Raw genomic sequence first — 15,000 nt, forward strand, 5'->3', positions numbered from 1 at the left:
ATGGCCATATATATAGTTTTTTTTTTTTTAAATGCGTCTGAAATATTATTAAGCGTATAGGAATACGTGGTTTATTACTCTGTGTACCGATCATATTGAAAAATTTCTCATTTTTGTGCGGCAATTGTGTACAAATGCCTCGTGGAGGGAGAAAGCAGAGTCCCTGATTTAGGGTCATGTGCGAGGGGATTAGGGTTAGGCAGAGAATTCACATACGATGGAGTAAAAATAATGGTCACTTTATTGAAATTCCCGGCATTTTCCAATATTCCATTCACATCCCAATCCATGTGTGTTTCCTCTTTTTGTCCGTTTGATGAGGGAAAGTGGAGGCGCTAATGGCGCCGCTTTCGTCAGTCATTCAACTTCAACCCCGCGGATGGCGCTAACAAATAGGCGCCGATTACTTTCATAATTCTTTTTCGTCATGTCTTCCCATGTGTGTCGCTTTTGTTTGAATCTTAAGTTTCTCAGATAAAGTTTTGTGTGCGGGACTAAAATGCTTATCGCGTGGTTATATATATACGAGTAGGTGTCAAAGTTAATTTGTCGTATTTTAGGACATAGTAATAAAAAAATTAAAAACTAAAGATGAATATTGAATTATAGTATAAATAAAATTGTAACACTATACGATGGTGTACAGATATCACATCTTTAAAACTTGATGGGGATCTCCTTAGCTACTTTGTTTCCTTTGCTTTAGGACTAAGCTCGTTTTATAATGTATTTTACTATTTTTGTAGACATTTTGAAGTAGTAGTTTGAACAGAAAGGGAGAAGTGGGTAGTTGTACAGTACCAGACCAGTAAAACACTCTACTTGCTATTTCACTAACTTGAAACCCAATCACCACTTGGACATTTTCAAATAAATCGTGACAGAGCCTACGTGGCCCTCCATCTTTCTCACAAAACTGATTAAATATCAGGTGATAAGCGGTCTCCTTGGGTTCGTGCTTCAAAACACTTGTCTGTGTTTTATGAACATACTACATATTTTAGCCTAATCAAATTGACTTTCTATTTGTGTTCAAGTTCGAATCTCTTCATGATATTTTATATTATATTTGAGTCTCGCTCAAAAAACAGAGGTCCGACCTCTAACCCATATCTGACATTTGGAAATCATTAGAAGCATATTACAAAGGTCCTGTCTGAAATGAGGCTTGGTAACATGCATTACTCTTGGTTGATTAATGATTATTTAACTAGATAAATCATGCCATGCGATTTGTCATGCAGGCGTTCGAAGAGTATAGTCTGTTTATTTATTGAGCTAAAAGTTTAAAGTTTGGAGGTCTTATACCTATTGGTTTACCGAGAAAGATAGCTGCGTTTGTAGCACGACCAAATTAAGTACCCAAATAGGGATCAAACGGGTGAATTGCTATCTTGATTTGAGGATAAGCCAATCATGATTTTACCACATACGAAATTGAAATGTACAATAACCACTCACACACACTCAGCAGTCAGAACGGGGAAAGCACTTGAGTGTTTACTACCATAACCACAATAAAACCACTTTCAATCTCTCACCTCATGTAACAATTTCCCACAGCAGAAAAAAAAAATGAACGGAAAGAGTAAAATAGGCGCTTGGCGATGAGTTGGTGACTACAAAATCATATCAGAGCAGCAAAATTCCATTAGCATTTAGCCACCCACAATGTCTTTTATTGATTTCAAACCCAGTCATTGAAGCTGGGCCTGCAACGAACAATACACTACCCAGAATAATTGAACCGAAAAACCTTTCAAATTACCAGTGCAAAATTTGGTGCCAAATCACAACAAAATACAAACTAAGCACAGAAAAGATCAATACATAACAAACCTTGCCATCCCCGAGAGCTGCTGCAGTCACTCCCCCATGCTCGAAATATGACACTTGTATCCCAAAACCATTTACAAAATCAATCTCTCCACACAGCAAGGCAGGCCTACTCCACATGGGCCACTCCCAAATCTTTTGTTTTGCCCTTTTTACATCCAACGTTAATGAAGGTACAAACCATGCATTAAGCTTATAGCAGATCCAAAAGGGGTGGCTGTTCAGTTGCCGATTTGGCATGGCTGGAGCGTGACGCTGAACTAGCACCCTTCCCTCTGCCTCTTCCTCGACCTACAGCAGTTGATGGGGGAGGAGCAAGCCTAAGTGCTGTCTGCCCATTGTTTCCAGAAGCAAATATGGACCCAAGATCAGCTGATTTTTTATCTGTGTAAGCATTTGAAGCCGACATCGGTTGATTCTGTTTCATAAATCCAATAGAACTCTGGGGGTTAAAACCTGAGCTACCCAAGCCACCAGTAATCGATGCATTGCCTTGATTAAGTCCTATTTGCTCAACAGAACTTCCTGTACCAAAGGCCCAACCATCATTGCTATTGTTGTAGAGGTTCATACTGTTTGATGTACTGGACAGTGAACTAGGACCATATTTGTTTCTGGGAGACTCTATCATACCATTGTTGGAAGGGCCCGTTCCACTTACTTGGCCACTAGGCCGTGGGGGCCAGTTAGCAAAAGGATCTATGTCATCAAAACTGGAACTGGATGAGGTTCCTGCATTTAATTGCTTCTCAGCATCAGCAACAGGGTTAACTCCAGAAGATGCTCGAGGAGGCCATTCTATATCAACTGGGGGACATGACACGGGTGTTTGCTGACTAGATACTGCAGTTCGCAACAACGAATTTGGCTGTGAAGAAGTTACTTGAATTGGTTCATTACCCAGAGTGGGATAAGTGGAGGTAATGGAATCTGTAAAATTTTGGAGGGAATTGGAGGGCTGCTTTCTGATGGGACCCCAATCTTCATCCCATGCCGGACTGCTGCTCGCAGCAGTGGCAACATTTCCGCTAATTTTGCTTGGGACTTGGGAGTGGAGCCCATTGGCAGATGGAGATGGTTTTATCTCTGGAATTCCAGAATCCGTCACAGTAACTCCTCGTTTTTCCTCTATCTTCCTGCCACAAAACCAATAGGTCCAACACATAAAAGGAGAGTAACACTCAATATTAGAAAAACTAAACGCGAGAAAGAATTATATAATGCTGAAACTGATAAGAATGCATGTAAGCATGCAGACATTAATGGGGTGAAGAAGCACAACACATTACCTCAGAATATCCTTGACAAAGAGCATGTATTTGGCAAACTGCTGAACATTTAATTGCTGGGCAGTAAGAAGAGGTATCAGCAGTGGGAGGACATGCTCTGCAACAAATTCTACGCCATGCTGAAAATCATAAAAGCAACGATGACGAATTATATCTTCCAACTTTGTAATAATACATTGCAATATAAGGGTAGAATGCTACAGAAGCAGATAAAACGACTCCAGAACAAGATTCCTTATTGGAAACTGTTACCTGCTTAAGAATTGAGTTTGACACCCCAAGAGTACACATAAGGGTAGGAGCAGAACGGTCAACTGCAGTACAACGCTGAATTGTTTGCAGAATTTCCAAAATAGCACGCTTATCGAGTGTAGGAATCAAATCTCCTAGACAAAGCAAAGCATTGACTCTCACCTGCCAAAATAAGGACATTTGAAATTCACGTCCAATTCTTACATTAAGGTTAAACCACAACAAAAACCAAAAATAAAAATAAAAATAAAAAATAAATAAAATAAAATTCACCCAAGTGACGTTCATTCGAGAGCCACCTCGAACTACCAGTCCCATGGAATTAAGAGCTACAGTTGAACCCACATACCAATAAAAATAAAAGGGCAACATTCAGTTCGTTCATCTTGAACTGTCATACTACTGACCGTCAATTCAGAAAAACTAAAGAAAACTGTATTTTGGGAATTTAGTTTCTTATGAATTCACGGCCACAAGCATTCCACTGTCCCAAGAAAAATACATAAATTGAAGATATTGGAGAAACCAACTCAGGCCAAAGATTCACGAGGCGAATCGCAGGGTGACTCCCACATTATTATTTAATTCCTCTATAATTTTCACAATGCCGAATCACGCCATTTTGTTTAAGTTACATGTTCACTAATGAATGGCAGTTTGAAGAGTCAATTTCCTCAGAAGAAACATGGGCAAACAATCAAATGGTTTAATAATTAGTGGAATCAGAAAAACAGTATATACTGTGCAAATTCAATAAAAGAAATAATTATGCTTCAATAAAAATTTAGGATGTAATAATCACTCGATCAAATAATTCCGGCAGCATTCAGGATCAGTAATGCAAAATGTCAGGGGCATATATGAGGATGCAATATACAACGAGCACACGATGCACAAAATAAAAGCGTGTGATTTAAAATTCCATCTTGCTATGATTAGGTCAATCACTCTTTATTATCGAGTGCCAAGTACAATCAATTAGTCTGCATAACAGAAATAAAATATAATAGAAGTGACAGTTGTAGGGCGTCATTTAAGAGGGATGCACAATGAGAACTCGGCAGAGCCAGAAATATTACAGTAGGGTGTAATTAAGATGAATGCACGATGAGAATGTTCTTAAATTAAACTTAAGAAAAGAAAGACAATAAAACAATCAATACATACCGCGGCAACAGTTGTCTTAAGAGCTAAGCCATGAACACGAGGCAGAATAGCTTGTTTCACTAGCTGGAAAGAATGAAAATATAAGACAAACAAATACTAGTAGTTGTCCCATAAAATGTTCCTTTAGAAGAAAGATAATAAAACTGTTACATGGCTGAAATATAGCTTTTGTTTATCTTCATCCATGTGCTAAACACAGTTTTGTATTATGGAAAAAAAGCCAGTGGTATAATCCATAACTGTAACACATCTTCAAAAGTAGCATTCAAAATTAAATTTCTACTGCAGACTTCTGTTCTCCACCGAAAGGAATTTAAACTTTTTTATTCAGTCCTGTGTTGTTTGGGTTGCTGTTTGAAGTACTCATTAACAAATGTTTTCATTGCTTTGAGAATAATGTTTATGTGTGTGTGCGCTCTTCTAAAGAATGTAAATGCATACTCACCTGAACATCAATTTTCTTAGCAAGGAAGGAAGACTTTCTCAAAACCTCCTCTTGTATGCGAGCATCGGCATCACCATATGCTCGAACAATCATGGGCAGGACGTGTGATATCAAGTAATCTTGCATAGTCTAAAATAAAAACATAACAGGTTAAGTGTATAACTCAATAATGAGAAAAGTGTCTACTACCAACATAGTAATCCAGTGGAACCCGGCAGATATAATTAAAAGGTTCACGACAATTAGCTTAATGTATCAATATAGAAACAAACTTCACATTCTTTTTCTGGTTTTATGTCTGGGAATCAGCACCCCTTTCCACGCACTGAACATCCACAGTACACAAAGAATGCAGGGATTGAACCACAGAATGCAATAATATCTTAAACTACCAAATAAGAGAATCAGCATACTGTTTTCACTTACCTTGTTGATTATAAGTTCTGCATGCTTCAAAAGCAACAACAATGTGTCTCCCACAGCGGTGCTCAGGACAGGAACAAGGGCTGGCAATGTTGATAACTCAAAATCATTCTTATCCTACGTTATGTTGAAGACATAAACTTAGTTAATCCAATTGAAAAACCAAATCATGGTAATGAAATGTAAAGCATTCACTCTCACCTGATGATGTGCATAAATTCGAACACTAGGGTGCGTGCGCGTGCGGCGTGCGTGTGAATAATCATGCCAGTTTTCAAAAATAAAGTATCATCACAGTTTTTATGAGATCATCACATATTTGTTTCTTGTATTTTTCAAAAGCTCACATATACTTTTTGAGTGATTCTGTGGGAACACCTTATTTGCTCAGTTAGCCCTTCCATTGTTTGGACAAGGGTAGCTGACAACAATTTTCTTTTAACAGAAAACCAATATTTTCTTATATGAAAAACAACACATATGCACGCTATGGACAAGGCTACATTTTCAAACAACAGCGACAAAAATAAAATTTTCCAAACTGCCTAAACTACCCCCAAAAAAGCATCCGTCATTGCTACCATCTTTTTTCTCGGAATTATGATATAATCTTAAGACATCATAACGAGCCTTGTATGATTAGTTTACAAACACTCACAATCATTTACAAAGCTCAATAAAGTGACAAAAGCATTTTTTTTGTAGGTATACCAATGACTCAATTCCAATCACAAAGGCAAAGCAATTAGTACCTGGGACTCTGCAATCGTGAGAACCATGGGCAGAATCATTGGTTGCATAACCAAATTCCTAAGTTCTGCACAAAGCGGCGGCAGTACCTAGAAATACATAATAGAGACAAGACCATGTTCAATCATTCAAGTGGTCCATGTGTGAAGATAGTTAATATCTTCAGCAGTTGGCTGAACAAAACTATGAAATCCAATATAGTTAAATACAAATTACCAATAGGCATAACCAGATACCTGAGGGGATCTTTCTTTCTCAAACCCAAAACAAAAACCATCATGTGGTTTTCATTTCAATAATCATGAGATCTTTTCATTAATCTTTGTTTCCAAAATTCAAACACATATTCAAAACGTAAATCAAACCTTATATCGCAATACTCGAGAATCGAAATCTTTCCACATATCAGATAATGCTTTCAGGAATTCCGACTTCTGCATGTTATCTCTTTCCTGCAAATGAAAAAAAAAAAAAATGATTTATGATTTCAAGCCTTTTTTTTTTTTTTTTTTAAGACATTAATCTAGGGTAACAATATCCTGGAAGCATGCACTGATTAAGCGGAAATACAAATGCATACAAGCATGTGGTCGAGAAAGCGAAGAGCACGCAACCTAGTGTCATCACGGAAAAATGCAGAACCTGCAAACAAATATTATAACAAACCCGAGAATGAGACTAACAGCAATCAAAGTACACTTAATATGTAACAAAACAATAATAACCTGGCCAAATGTGTACAAATTTTATACTGTAGAGATTAAAGCAAAAATACATATAGGACCAAACGAATTCTAACCATAATACTACATTACTTTTGGCTTCCACGAAGATTTGGGACTGATTTTCATGTATCAGGATTCAGGACAGGAACAACGCGAACTCCTCATGCCTTCTATTTGTACGAATGATGGTGGGCTTAGATATTTTATTACTATTAACTTTTAATCAATAAAACCTGGAAATTCAGTTACTCGGTTTAATTATTTCAAAGTTCTTAATAATCTTGGATTGCTTATATTAAATTATCAATAGGTTCCTAGTAAAAGTTTTTGAGATTTTGAATATTAATACATGCTTGATTTTACCATGATTTATCACTCCTTATCCTTCTCTGTCTCTTTACACACATCATCCTTATTCTCTGTCTCTACATTCTACATTTAAAGGAAGCAGAGAAATGTTTTCCTACATTCAATGACTTACCTGTAAATTCAATTGCTGTTGGCCTGAAAGCCTCATTTGTAGAAATCATCCTTTGCAAGTCAGGAACTAACTCCGAAGGAATAGAGGAAAAGGCATCACTAGATAAGTAACTTAAGGTATTCATATACTGCAAAAGAAAAACTTCAGTATTAAGAATATCACTAATACACAAAATCATAGATTCAAGGATGAGGATGACTCAATGAAAATGCAGAAAAGTATTAAAGACCAGTACACATATCCTACTTTCCATGACCTATTTTATTGTACGTGTGGGGGAAGCAACAGCTAAAAGTTGGAGATCCTTGCCAAAGGAGATGAGCATACCATACAAGCACTTTTTGTGTTTCCATACATGAACAAGCTATCAATTAAACACTTGCATTTGCATGAAAGAGTGAAGAATTTGAATGAAGGTTACCATCTTGACATTGTTGTGGCAGTCGAGCAAAGGCTTGTGAGCAATCAAGTGGTAGGCAAGACAACCAAAACTGAAAATATCAGAAGAACATCCGGCTGAAGATGCTTTGCTCTTAGCAATTTCAGGAGCAGTGTAATTCAGTGATGGCTGAAGGGGCAGCACAGAGTCCTCAACATCATATTCCTGTGCAACCCATATCAAATTAGTTAATGATAGGCAGATATTGCTCATGGGGAATTCTCAATGGATATAAATAAGCTTAATCACCTAAAAAATGAAGGTCAACATTTTCACATGAAAGCATCATACTGATCATAAAGAAAATGCTAAACTGTTAACTATTTGTCAAGAGTCTGGTGTGCAGGAATAGAAAATTCAAGGTTGTTGCAAAAGCAACTGTATAGATGGAAACAATTGGATAAAGACCAAGGAAGAAAATGAAGACATTCATAGATTCACAAACGTAAGTACATGCAGAACGTAAATGCTATAATAAGAGATATCTACAAACCAAATGTGTAGTAATAATGTTTCGGCAGAACAGAACGGCACATTTTCATGATTGTTAAAATGTGCAGGTGAAGTAGAATTCTTTGTATAATAAGATTACAAAAGAGGCATCACTCACAGCATAATGGAATGCCTGAACATTAGTCATATTTCCTGAGGCTTGATCTGTTGAGATTGCAAAACCAAATCCACCAAGCTTCCAAGCTCCACTTGATGTAATAAAGACATTCTGCAGCAATAGGTTTCACATTAAATTGACATATTCAATATGCAATGAATCTCTAACTTGGAGAACAATTATGATACTAATTGACAAGAAACATGATTCTTAGATTGGGTTCGGGATTGATTCATAAAGATCAAGCAATAAAATGAGAAAGTAGTCTTTTCCTTGGTAAATATATCTCCCCGTTAACATGGACCAGAAATAAACTTAATCGGCTAGATATTCTAGCCTCCAGATAAACAGAGATAAAATATCTACAAATGAGTTTAAATTTTTACAAATTTCACTTCTACATATTTCAAATGTTGTGAGAACAAAGAAAGAAGTTGTAACCTCAGGTGATATAGCCCGATGAATGAGACGTGCATTGTTATGGAGAAAGTCTAAGGATTCTGCTAACTGGAGCAAACCATGCTTCACCTCCAATATACCCATTTCCTGCAAAGCAAAAATCATTTTGAGCAAGTAATTATATCTCAATATGATTCAGAACATAGCATATGACAGATGGCAGATTGACTAAAGAAAATGCACTTCCTGCAGAAGAATATTTTCCAGAACATTCTCCCCTTGGGGAAGAGAAAATTTCTAGCCCATTAAAAAATATACAACTAGATCAGTTTAATTAGCTATAAAAAATTACTTTACCACCAACAAATTTACTGTTATTTGTTTTACTAATTTCGATATAATAATCCCAATAGTATTGAGGTTGCTCATAGCATTTTGATTTCCTCAGTCAAAATAAGTATGATATGCATTGAACATCAATGTGCAGAAATCCAAACTTGTTTTCAAGTTCGAGAGTTCATATTGGACAATGAGTTATACGGAAGACAAAAAAATAACTCTGAAGAAGAATTAGAAAGCTAAGCGTCAAATAGCTTGGCCAATCCAATACAAGCAAACCGCCAAAAGCAGTGACCTCCATCTTGAAAACTAAGATGCCTTAGAGAAAATAATAACAGATGTGTTCCCTGATTTCTGATAAATGGGCATAGATCTAGAGACAAGAATGAGCACATCGTATTCAGAATACAAACAACTTGCTTGTTCTACAGAACATCCGCTTATTAACACCAATAATGGATCATTCTCAAAAGGCTCAAAATCACACAACTATATTCGAATTCAAGTCGGTTACTTTACTGATCCACATGAAAGAAACTGAAGCCAATCAAGCATTTCACTGATTTGAACTACATTCCAATAATTACGGGTTGGCATACGATGATACAAATCCAAACATGCATTCACTAAATTACTAAAATCACACTATCGAAACTCGAAACCTGCATTGACAGAAACAATTGAAGCCCACTAGAGCCTACCTACCATTCCTTTAAGCTCCCTGGGCACCTTAGCCACATTCTCCACATTCCCAAGCGCATTTGCCACAGACGCAAACAATGGCTCCGTCACCATTGCCATGGCATTCTTGTTCTCATCCAGCGCCTGCACCACGTGCACCACCCCGGGATGCCTCAGCCTCACCAGCCTCGCCGCATCAGCCCGAATAATCTCCAAAAACCCATCTTCTGCCGCCTTGGTTAATCCGGCGCGCAGGCGCGCCTCCGAGAGAGCCTTCTTATCCAAAACCCAGACGCAGACGGTGGGGTACTGGTGCGCGCGCGTGGAATCGCGAGCCGCCTTGGCGGAGTAGAGCTTCCAGACCAGGCCCGGTCCGGCTGACCCGATCTGATCGAAGAGCTCGTAGTCCTGGAGAGGCTTGGGTCCGGCGACTTCCTGGACCGTGGTCTGTACGGTCTTCTCGATGGCCGCAGCGGTCTTGGCGAAGGCTTGGGTTAGGGTTTTCATGTTGAGAGACATGCTCGGACGAATGGGAATTGCAATGTGTATGATACAAATTAAATCATAAAAGAAGTGTTCGTATATGTGATATGTGTGGGTGTATGTGATGGGCGGAATTGGGAAGGAAGTCTAGGGTTTAGGGTTGACGACGACGGGGGAGACGGTGGTGGAATTTGGAAGCTTTCCTCAGATCATCGCTGTGGGTTTGTTCTCCCTCTCTCCGCGCAGTTTCTTTTCTTTTAATATTTTTTTATTAAAAATGATTTTTTATGTTTGGACAATTTCTTTCTGCGGGCAGTTTGTTGCTGTTTTCAGTTGGCTTGTCTTGGGCTAATTAATTTTGTTTCTGATAATTTAGGTGAGATGACTGATTCACACGTGGCGGCCAGCGGACTTGGATAGTCGGTGGGTGGGTTGGGCTTTGTAGCAAGTTAAGTGTAATTTTGGATCAATGATATGATGTTATTTGGGAAATTGGTCCATTTAAATACGCTTCAAAAGACAATCTCATGAAATCATGTTATTTGAGAGTCTAATTTCTTTTTTTCTTTTTTTTTAAGTACATCGATTTTTTTACATTAAGAAAATACAGAGTTTGATAAAATCACACAATAAGCAGCTTAATTGGTATCGAATTTGCCATCCACAAGATTCGAACCTAAGACATCTCACTTCCAAGTGAAGAGGAATACCACCAAACCGTAGTACTGAGTGACAATTTTCTCCTTGTTTGCTGTCAATAGTTTAGGACTGAGGACACTCACGTTCGAGATAGGACGTATCATATTGGAATTAGGTGTTCTCGTGGCTTCTTGTTGTAATTGAATTCTAGTTTTTTGATAAAAAAAAAATGCAAATAAGCATCAGCAAAGGCAAATTTGAATCACATTATTACTAGCTCGTTATGAAACTTAGCCCACTCTCCACCTCCTTTAGTGTAGAGATAATATTGTTTGCTAAAAAAATAAAAATAAAAACTTGCCATCAGGCTAGTCTTAGGGCTAGCCCTGAGAAGGTGTTGTGTGGGAAAACAGACTAGGAACATGTGACATGGGATGTGAACACATAATGCAGTAATTTCAGTGCAGTGCATGACATTAATAATTTATTGATATAATACATGACATGTGCTATTTACGAAAGAAATAAACCAAGGGCATGATGCAGTGCAGTAATTTTAGTGGTCAGAATGGGGGGCTCAGGCAACACCACCTTAGTACAGTCAAACTGTCAAGAAACCTTTTGATTACCAGGTGTGGATATATTAAGTAAGACTCATGAATGAAGAAGCAACTTTTTAGAGGTGCAAACTTGCAATGCAAGCTATTCATGCCTTATGGATATAAGCGATATGAGATACACGCATTTGGTGGAAATGCTCATCAACTATTTGCAGTAAAAAAGGGTATGTGATTATGTTAGATCAAGTAGCCGCCTTTTCATTTAGGATCTTCTTTCCATGAAAGTTTTCTCCAGCTAGCCTCACAGTTGTTGCCCCTACCAGAGTTTGAAGTCATTTATAGGGAATTCTACCTTTGGATGCTCTCATATCAATGAAAAAGATGAGAACTATGAATGCAAATGAGTACTTTGAGAAGCATCCTGAGTTGCAGACAAAGTTTGGCAATGAAATCTGAAATGACTGTTTGAGTGGATATTCAATGTTGGGTTTAGTGCGATTAAAGGCCCAATAACACGAAAAGTAGAAGGAGGATTGGCTCGGACAGTTGGCAGCCTAGGAAGAATTGAAAATCATTTTTGCCAAGATATAGGTAATAAGCCTATGTGAGAAGTGACAAGTGACAGAGGGCAGCTCACCTCAAGCAAAAAGTAATTTTCCATGGCATGAATAGGTAAATAACAAAAGTAGATGATGACTCACCAAACTCTGGAGGCCATCACCAAAAGGGAAGACTTGGATAGTCGGGCTAGAAAGTCTATAAAAACAATGAAGGACACAAGGAAGATCTCTATCAACCAATCAATCAAAAGACATTCAACTCTGCACTCCAAAAAGCAAGAAACCATAAAGCTTTAGTTTGTTCAAACTTTACCCCTTTAGTCGCAGGTCCACCATAGAAAGCCATCTTTTGTCAAGTTTTAGAAGCTCTGCTACCTTTCCCTGTGTTGTAGTATCAAATCTCTTTAGCAAACCCGATTTATATTTCATTCTCCAAGACTTCAACCCCTGTAAAACACAAAGAGAAGTGGTTGCAAGAAGACGAACCTTGCCTGACAAGGTTGTAATCTTGCCCGAGTCTCTTTTGTTTGTACTTACATAAAGTAGAAATGTTGTTTATGCATCTTTCATTGAATCCTATATCATTTTCGATTGCTTTCATTCAAAATATATCCATGATTAATCTTGCTATACTAATTAACCTTGTTTCTTTATTGTTAACCTAAATTTGTAACCAAAGAAATAATTTGAAGGGCCTTGAACTCCCTTTAATTGGACATATGATATTATGAGTAAAAGTCCTTGTTTACAAGGCAAGAAAAAATAACTTTATACAGACTTAACCCATCTGTAAACAATCCAATCGAACTAAGAAGTTGAAATAACTTGTGGCGCAAGTAATCAATCCATTTAATAACTAAAAAGAACACTTTGTTATACAAAAATAACCGTGGCACGCTCAGATCCATATTAGTTTTGATTGTGAGTCTCAAGGCCTAACAAAGATCCCACAAAGGCACCATTCAAACTAATAACAAACTCATATTGCAGTATATCAAGTAGCAAACCTTGTCCGAAAGGCAAGACCCATAAGAGTTGTGTGAAGGACAGATCTAGCCCGAACAACGACTACTGGAGTTATCAAAATTTGAAGGTTTCATTGGCTGCAAATATTTCTTAAAAGTGTCATGTTGCTCTTTTTGGGTAATTATGACTAGACTGGTACTTCAACTTTTGACAAAGGCGTGCACTTACTTTACATGAGGAAAGTATCTGAATTCATGGAATGCTTTCTTTTCTTTACGGATTCAATATTTCTCCACAAAAGCAAAACTTCTTCACTTAATCTTGTAAGTTTCTTTGTTTTCCACCTGAATTGTTACTTGTGAGATGAGCTTTTTATTGAGCCGAGTTTTGGCCTAAAATCCTCAAACATACCAAATCCAAATCCACCCATATCCAAATAGGGACTTGCATAGCATACTAATTTTTTTATATAAATATAAAATAGCCTTCATGCACGTGCACATGCAGAAGAGATTTTCTGAATCACGGCATGCTACGTGCGACTTATACGTTGTAAATGTATTTATATGCGTGAATTTCTTCAATAATTTTTTTTATGACAAAAAGAAGGTCAAATATTTGAAGTAAATGAATTATTAGATTATGCTAGAAGAAACCCCTCATAAACCAATCAAAGTAGATGAATCCACCCCTTAGTGTAGACAACATCGTTTGTTCAAAAACAAAAACAAAAACAACCATTTGACAACTAATTGAATCATATTATTATGTGAGTGCAAAATGCCTTTTTTTATCACTGGTAGTATGCGTCTCTTAAGATGTTTTGAACGTGTTTAAAAATAGAGAAAATAATATTTAATAAACAATTGATTGAATCATATTATTGCTAACCCATTGTAAGGCTAAACCCACCCCCTCCCTCTTAGTGTAGATAGTATCGTTTGTTGGGAAAAAAAAAAAAAGAAACAATCATTTGATAACTAATTGAATCACATTATTATGCGTGTGCGAAAAAACTTTTTTTTATAACCGGAACTACACGCCTCTTAAGATGTTTTGAACGTGTTTAAAAAAGAGAAAATAATATTTAATAAACAACTGATTGAATCATATTATTGCTAGGTACTAAAAAAAACTGTACAAAAAGAATTATTATTAAAAAAACACTGTTTATATGATGAAAATACCCCTGCAACTAATTGAATCACATTATTACTAATCCATTGTGAGGCTAAGCCCACTCCCCTCCCCTTTAGTGTAGATAATCTTAATTGTTAAAAAAAAAAAAATCATTTGACAACTAATTGAATCACATTATTATGAGCGTGCGAAATACCTTTTTATAATCGGCACTATGTGTCTCTTAAGATGTTTTGAACGTGTTTAAAAATGGAGAAAATAATATTTAATAAACAACTAGTTGAACCATATTATTGCTAGTCTATTGGGAGGTTAAGTCCACCCCTCTCTTTTAGTGTAAATAATATCGTGTGTTTTAAAAAAAAAAAAACAATCATTTGACAACTAATTAAATCACATTGTTATGCGTGTGAGAAAGATCTTTTTTATGACCGGTACTACACGCCTCTTAAAATGTTTTAAACGTGTTTGAAAAAGAGAAAATAATATTTAATAAACAACTAATTGAATCACATTATTGCTCACATATTGTGAGGTACTAAAAGAAAACTGTACAAAAAGAATTATTATTAAAAAACACTGTTTATATGACGAAAATACCCTGACAACTAATTGAATCACATTATTGTTAACCCATAATGAGGCTAAGCCCACATCCTCTCCCTTAGTGTAGGTAATATCAATTATTCAAAAAAAAAAAACAATTATTTGACAACTAATTGAATCACATTATTATGCGTGTGTGAAATACATTTTTTATAACCGGCATTACACGCCTTTTAAGATGTTTTGAAGGTGTTAAAAAAGAAAAAATAA

The 15,000-nt window shown here is 36.8% G+C and overlaps 1 protein-coding gene across 2 annotated transcripts; it reads right to left on the reverse strand.

Annotated features, from left to right (window-relative positions):
• Window positions 1–1,616: 1,616 nt before the first annotated feature.
• Window positions 1,617–10,355, reverse strand: LOC125475689 (SCY1-like protein 2 A). 2 transcript variants are annotated; one of them, XM_048580746.1, is made up of 14 exons: window positions 9,861–10,355; window positions 8,859–8,963; window positions 8,418–8,528; window positions 7,790–7,972; window positions 7,369–7,495; window positions 6,743–6,804; window positions 6,528–6,614; window positions 6,165–6,251; window positions 5,416–5,529; window positions 4,990–5,118; window positions 4,545–4,607; window positions 3,378–3,539; window positions 3,126–3,244; window positions 1,617–2,972 (listed from the first exon to the last, which is right to left on the reverse strand). In XM_048580746.1, the coding sequence occupies exons 1-14, from the start codon at window positions 10,353–10,355 to the stop codon at window positions 2,030–2,032; spliced, it is 2,787 nt and encodes a 928-aa protein (XP_048436703.1). In that variant the 3' UTR covers window positions 1,617–2,029. The 2 variants fall into 2 exon arrangements, with proteins under 2 accessions (XP_048436703.1, XP_048436704.1); XM_048580747.1 differs by having other exon boundaries at window positions 9,857–9,995.
• Window positions 10,356–15,000: the final 4,645 nt, after the last annotated feature.

Source organism: the organism of the source record quoted next, unplaced genomic scaffold (genome assembly GCF_019419815.1).
Source record: "Pyrus x bretschneideri cultivar Hongxiangsu unplaced genomic scaffold, Pyrus_bretschneideri_v1 Contig16, whole genome shotgun sequence".
In the NCBI taxonomy this organism is placed as follows: Eukaryota; Viridiplantae; Streptophyta; class Magnoliopsida; order Rosales; family Rosaceae; genus Pyrus; species Pyrus x bretschneideri.

Bases quoted from the DNA above. Each gene is read 5' to 3' on its own strand.
- LOC125475689 (XM_048580746.1), bottom strand. From the start codon at position 10,355: ATGTCTCTCAACATGAAAACCCTAACCCAAGCCTTCGCCAAGACCGCT. The intron at 8,529-8,858 runs GTTACAACTTCT...CTATTGCTGCAG, and splicing joins ATCGGGCTATATCACCTGAG to AATGTCTTTATTACATCAAG. The intron at 3,540-4,544 runs GTATGTATTGAT...TTATTTTGGCAG, and splicing joins TTAAGACAACTGTTGCCGCG to GTGAGAGTCAATGCTTTGCT.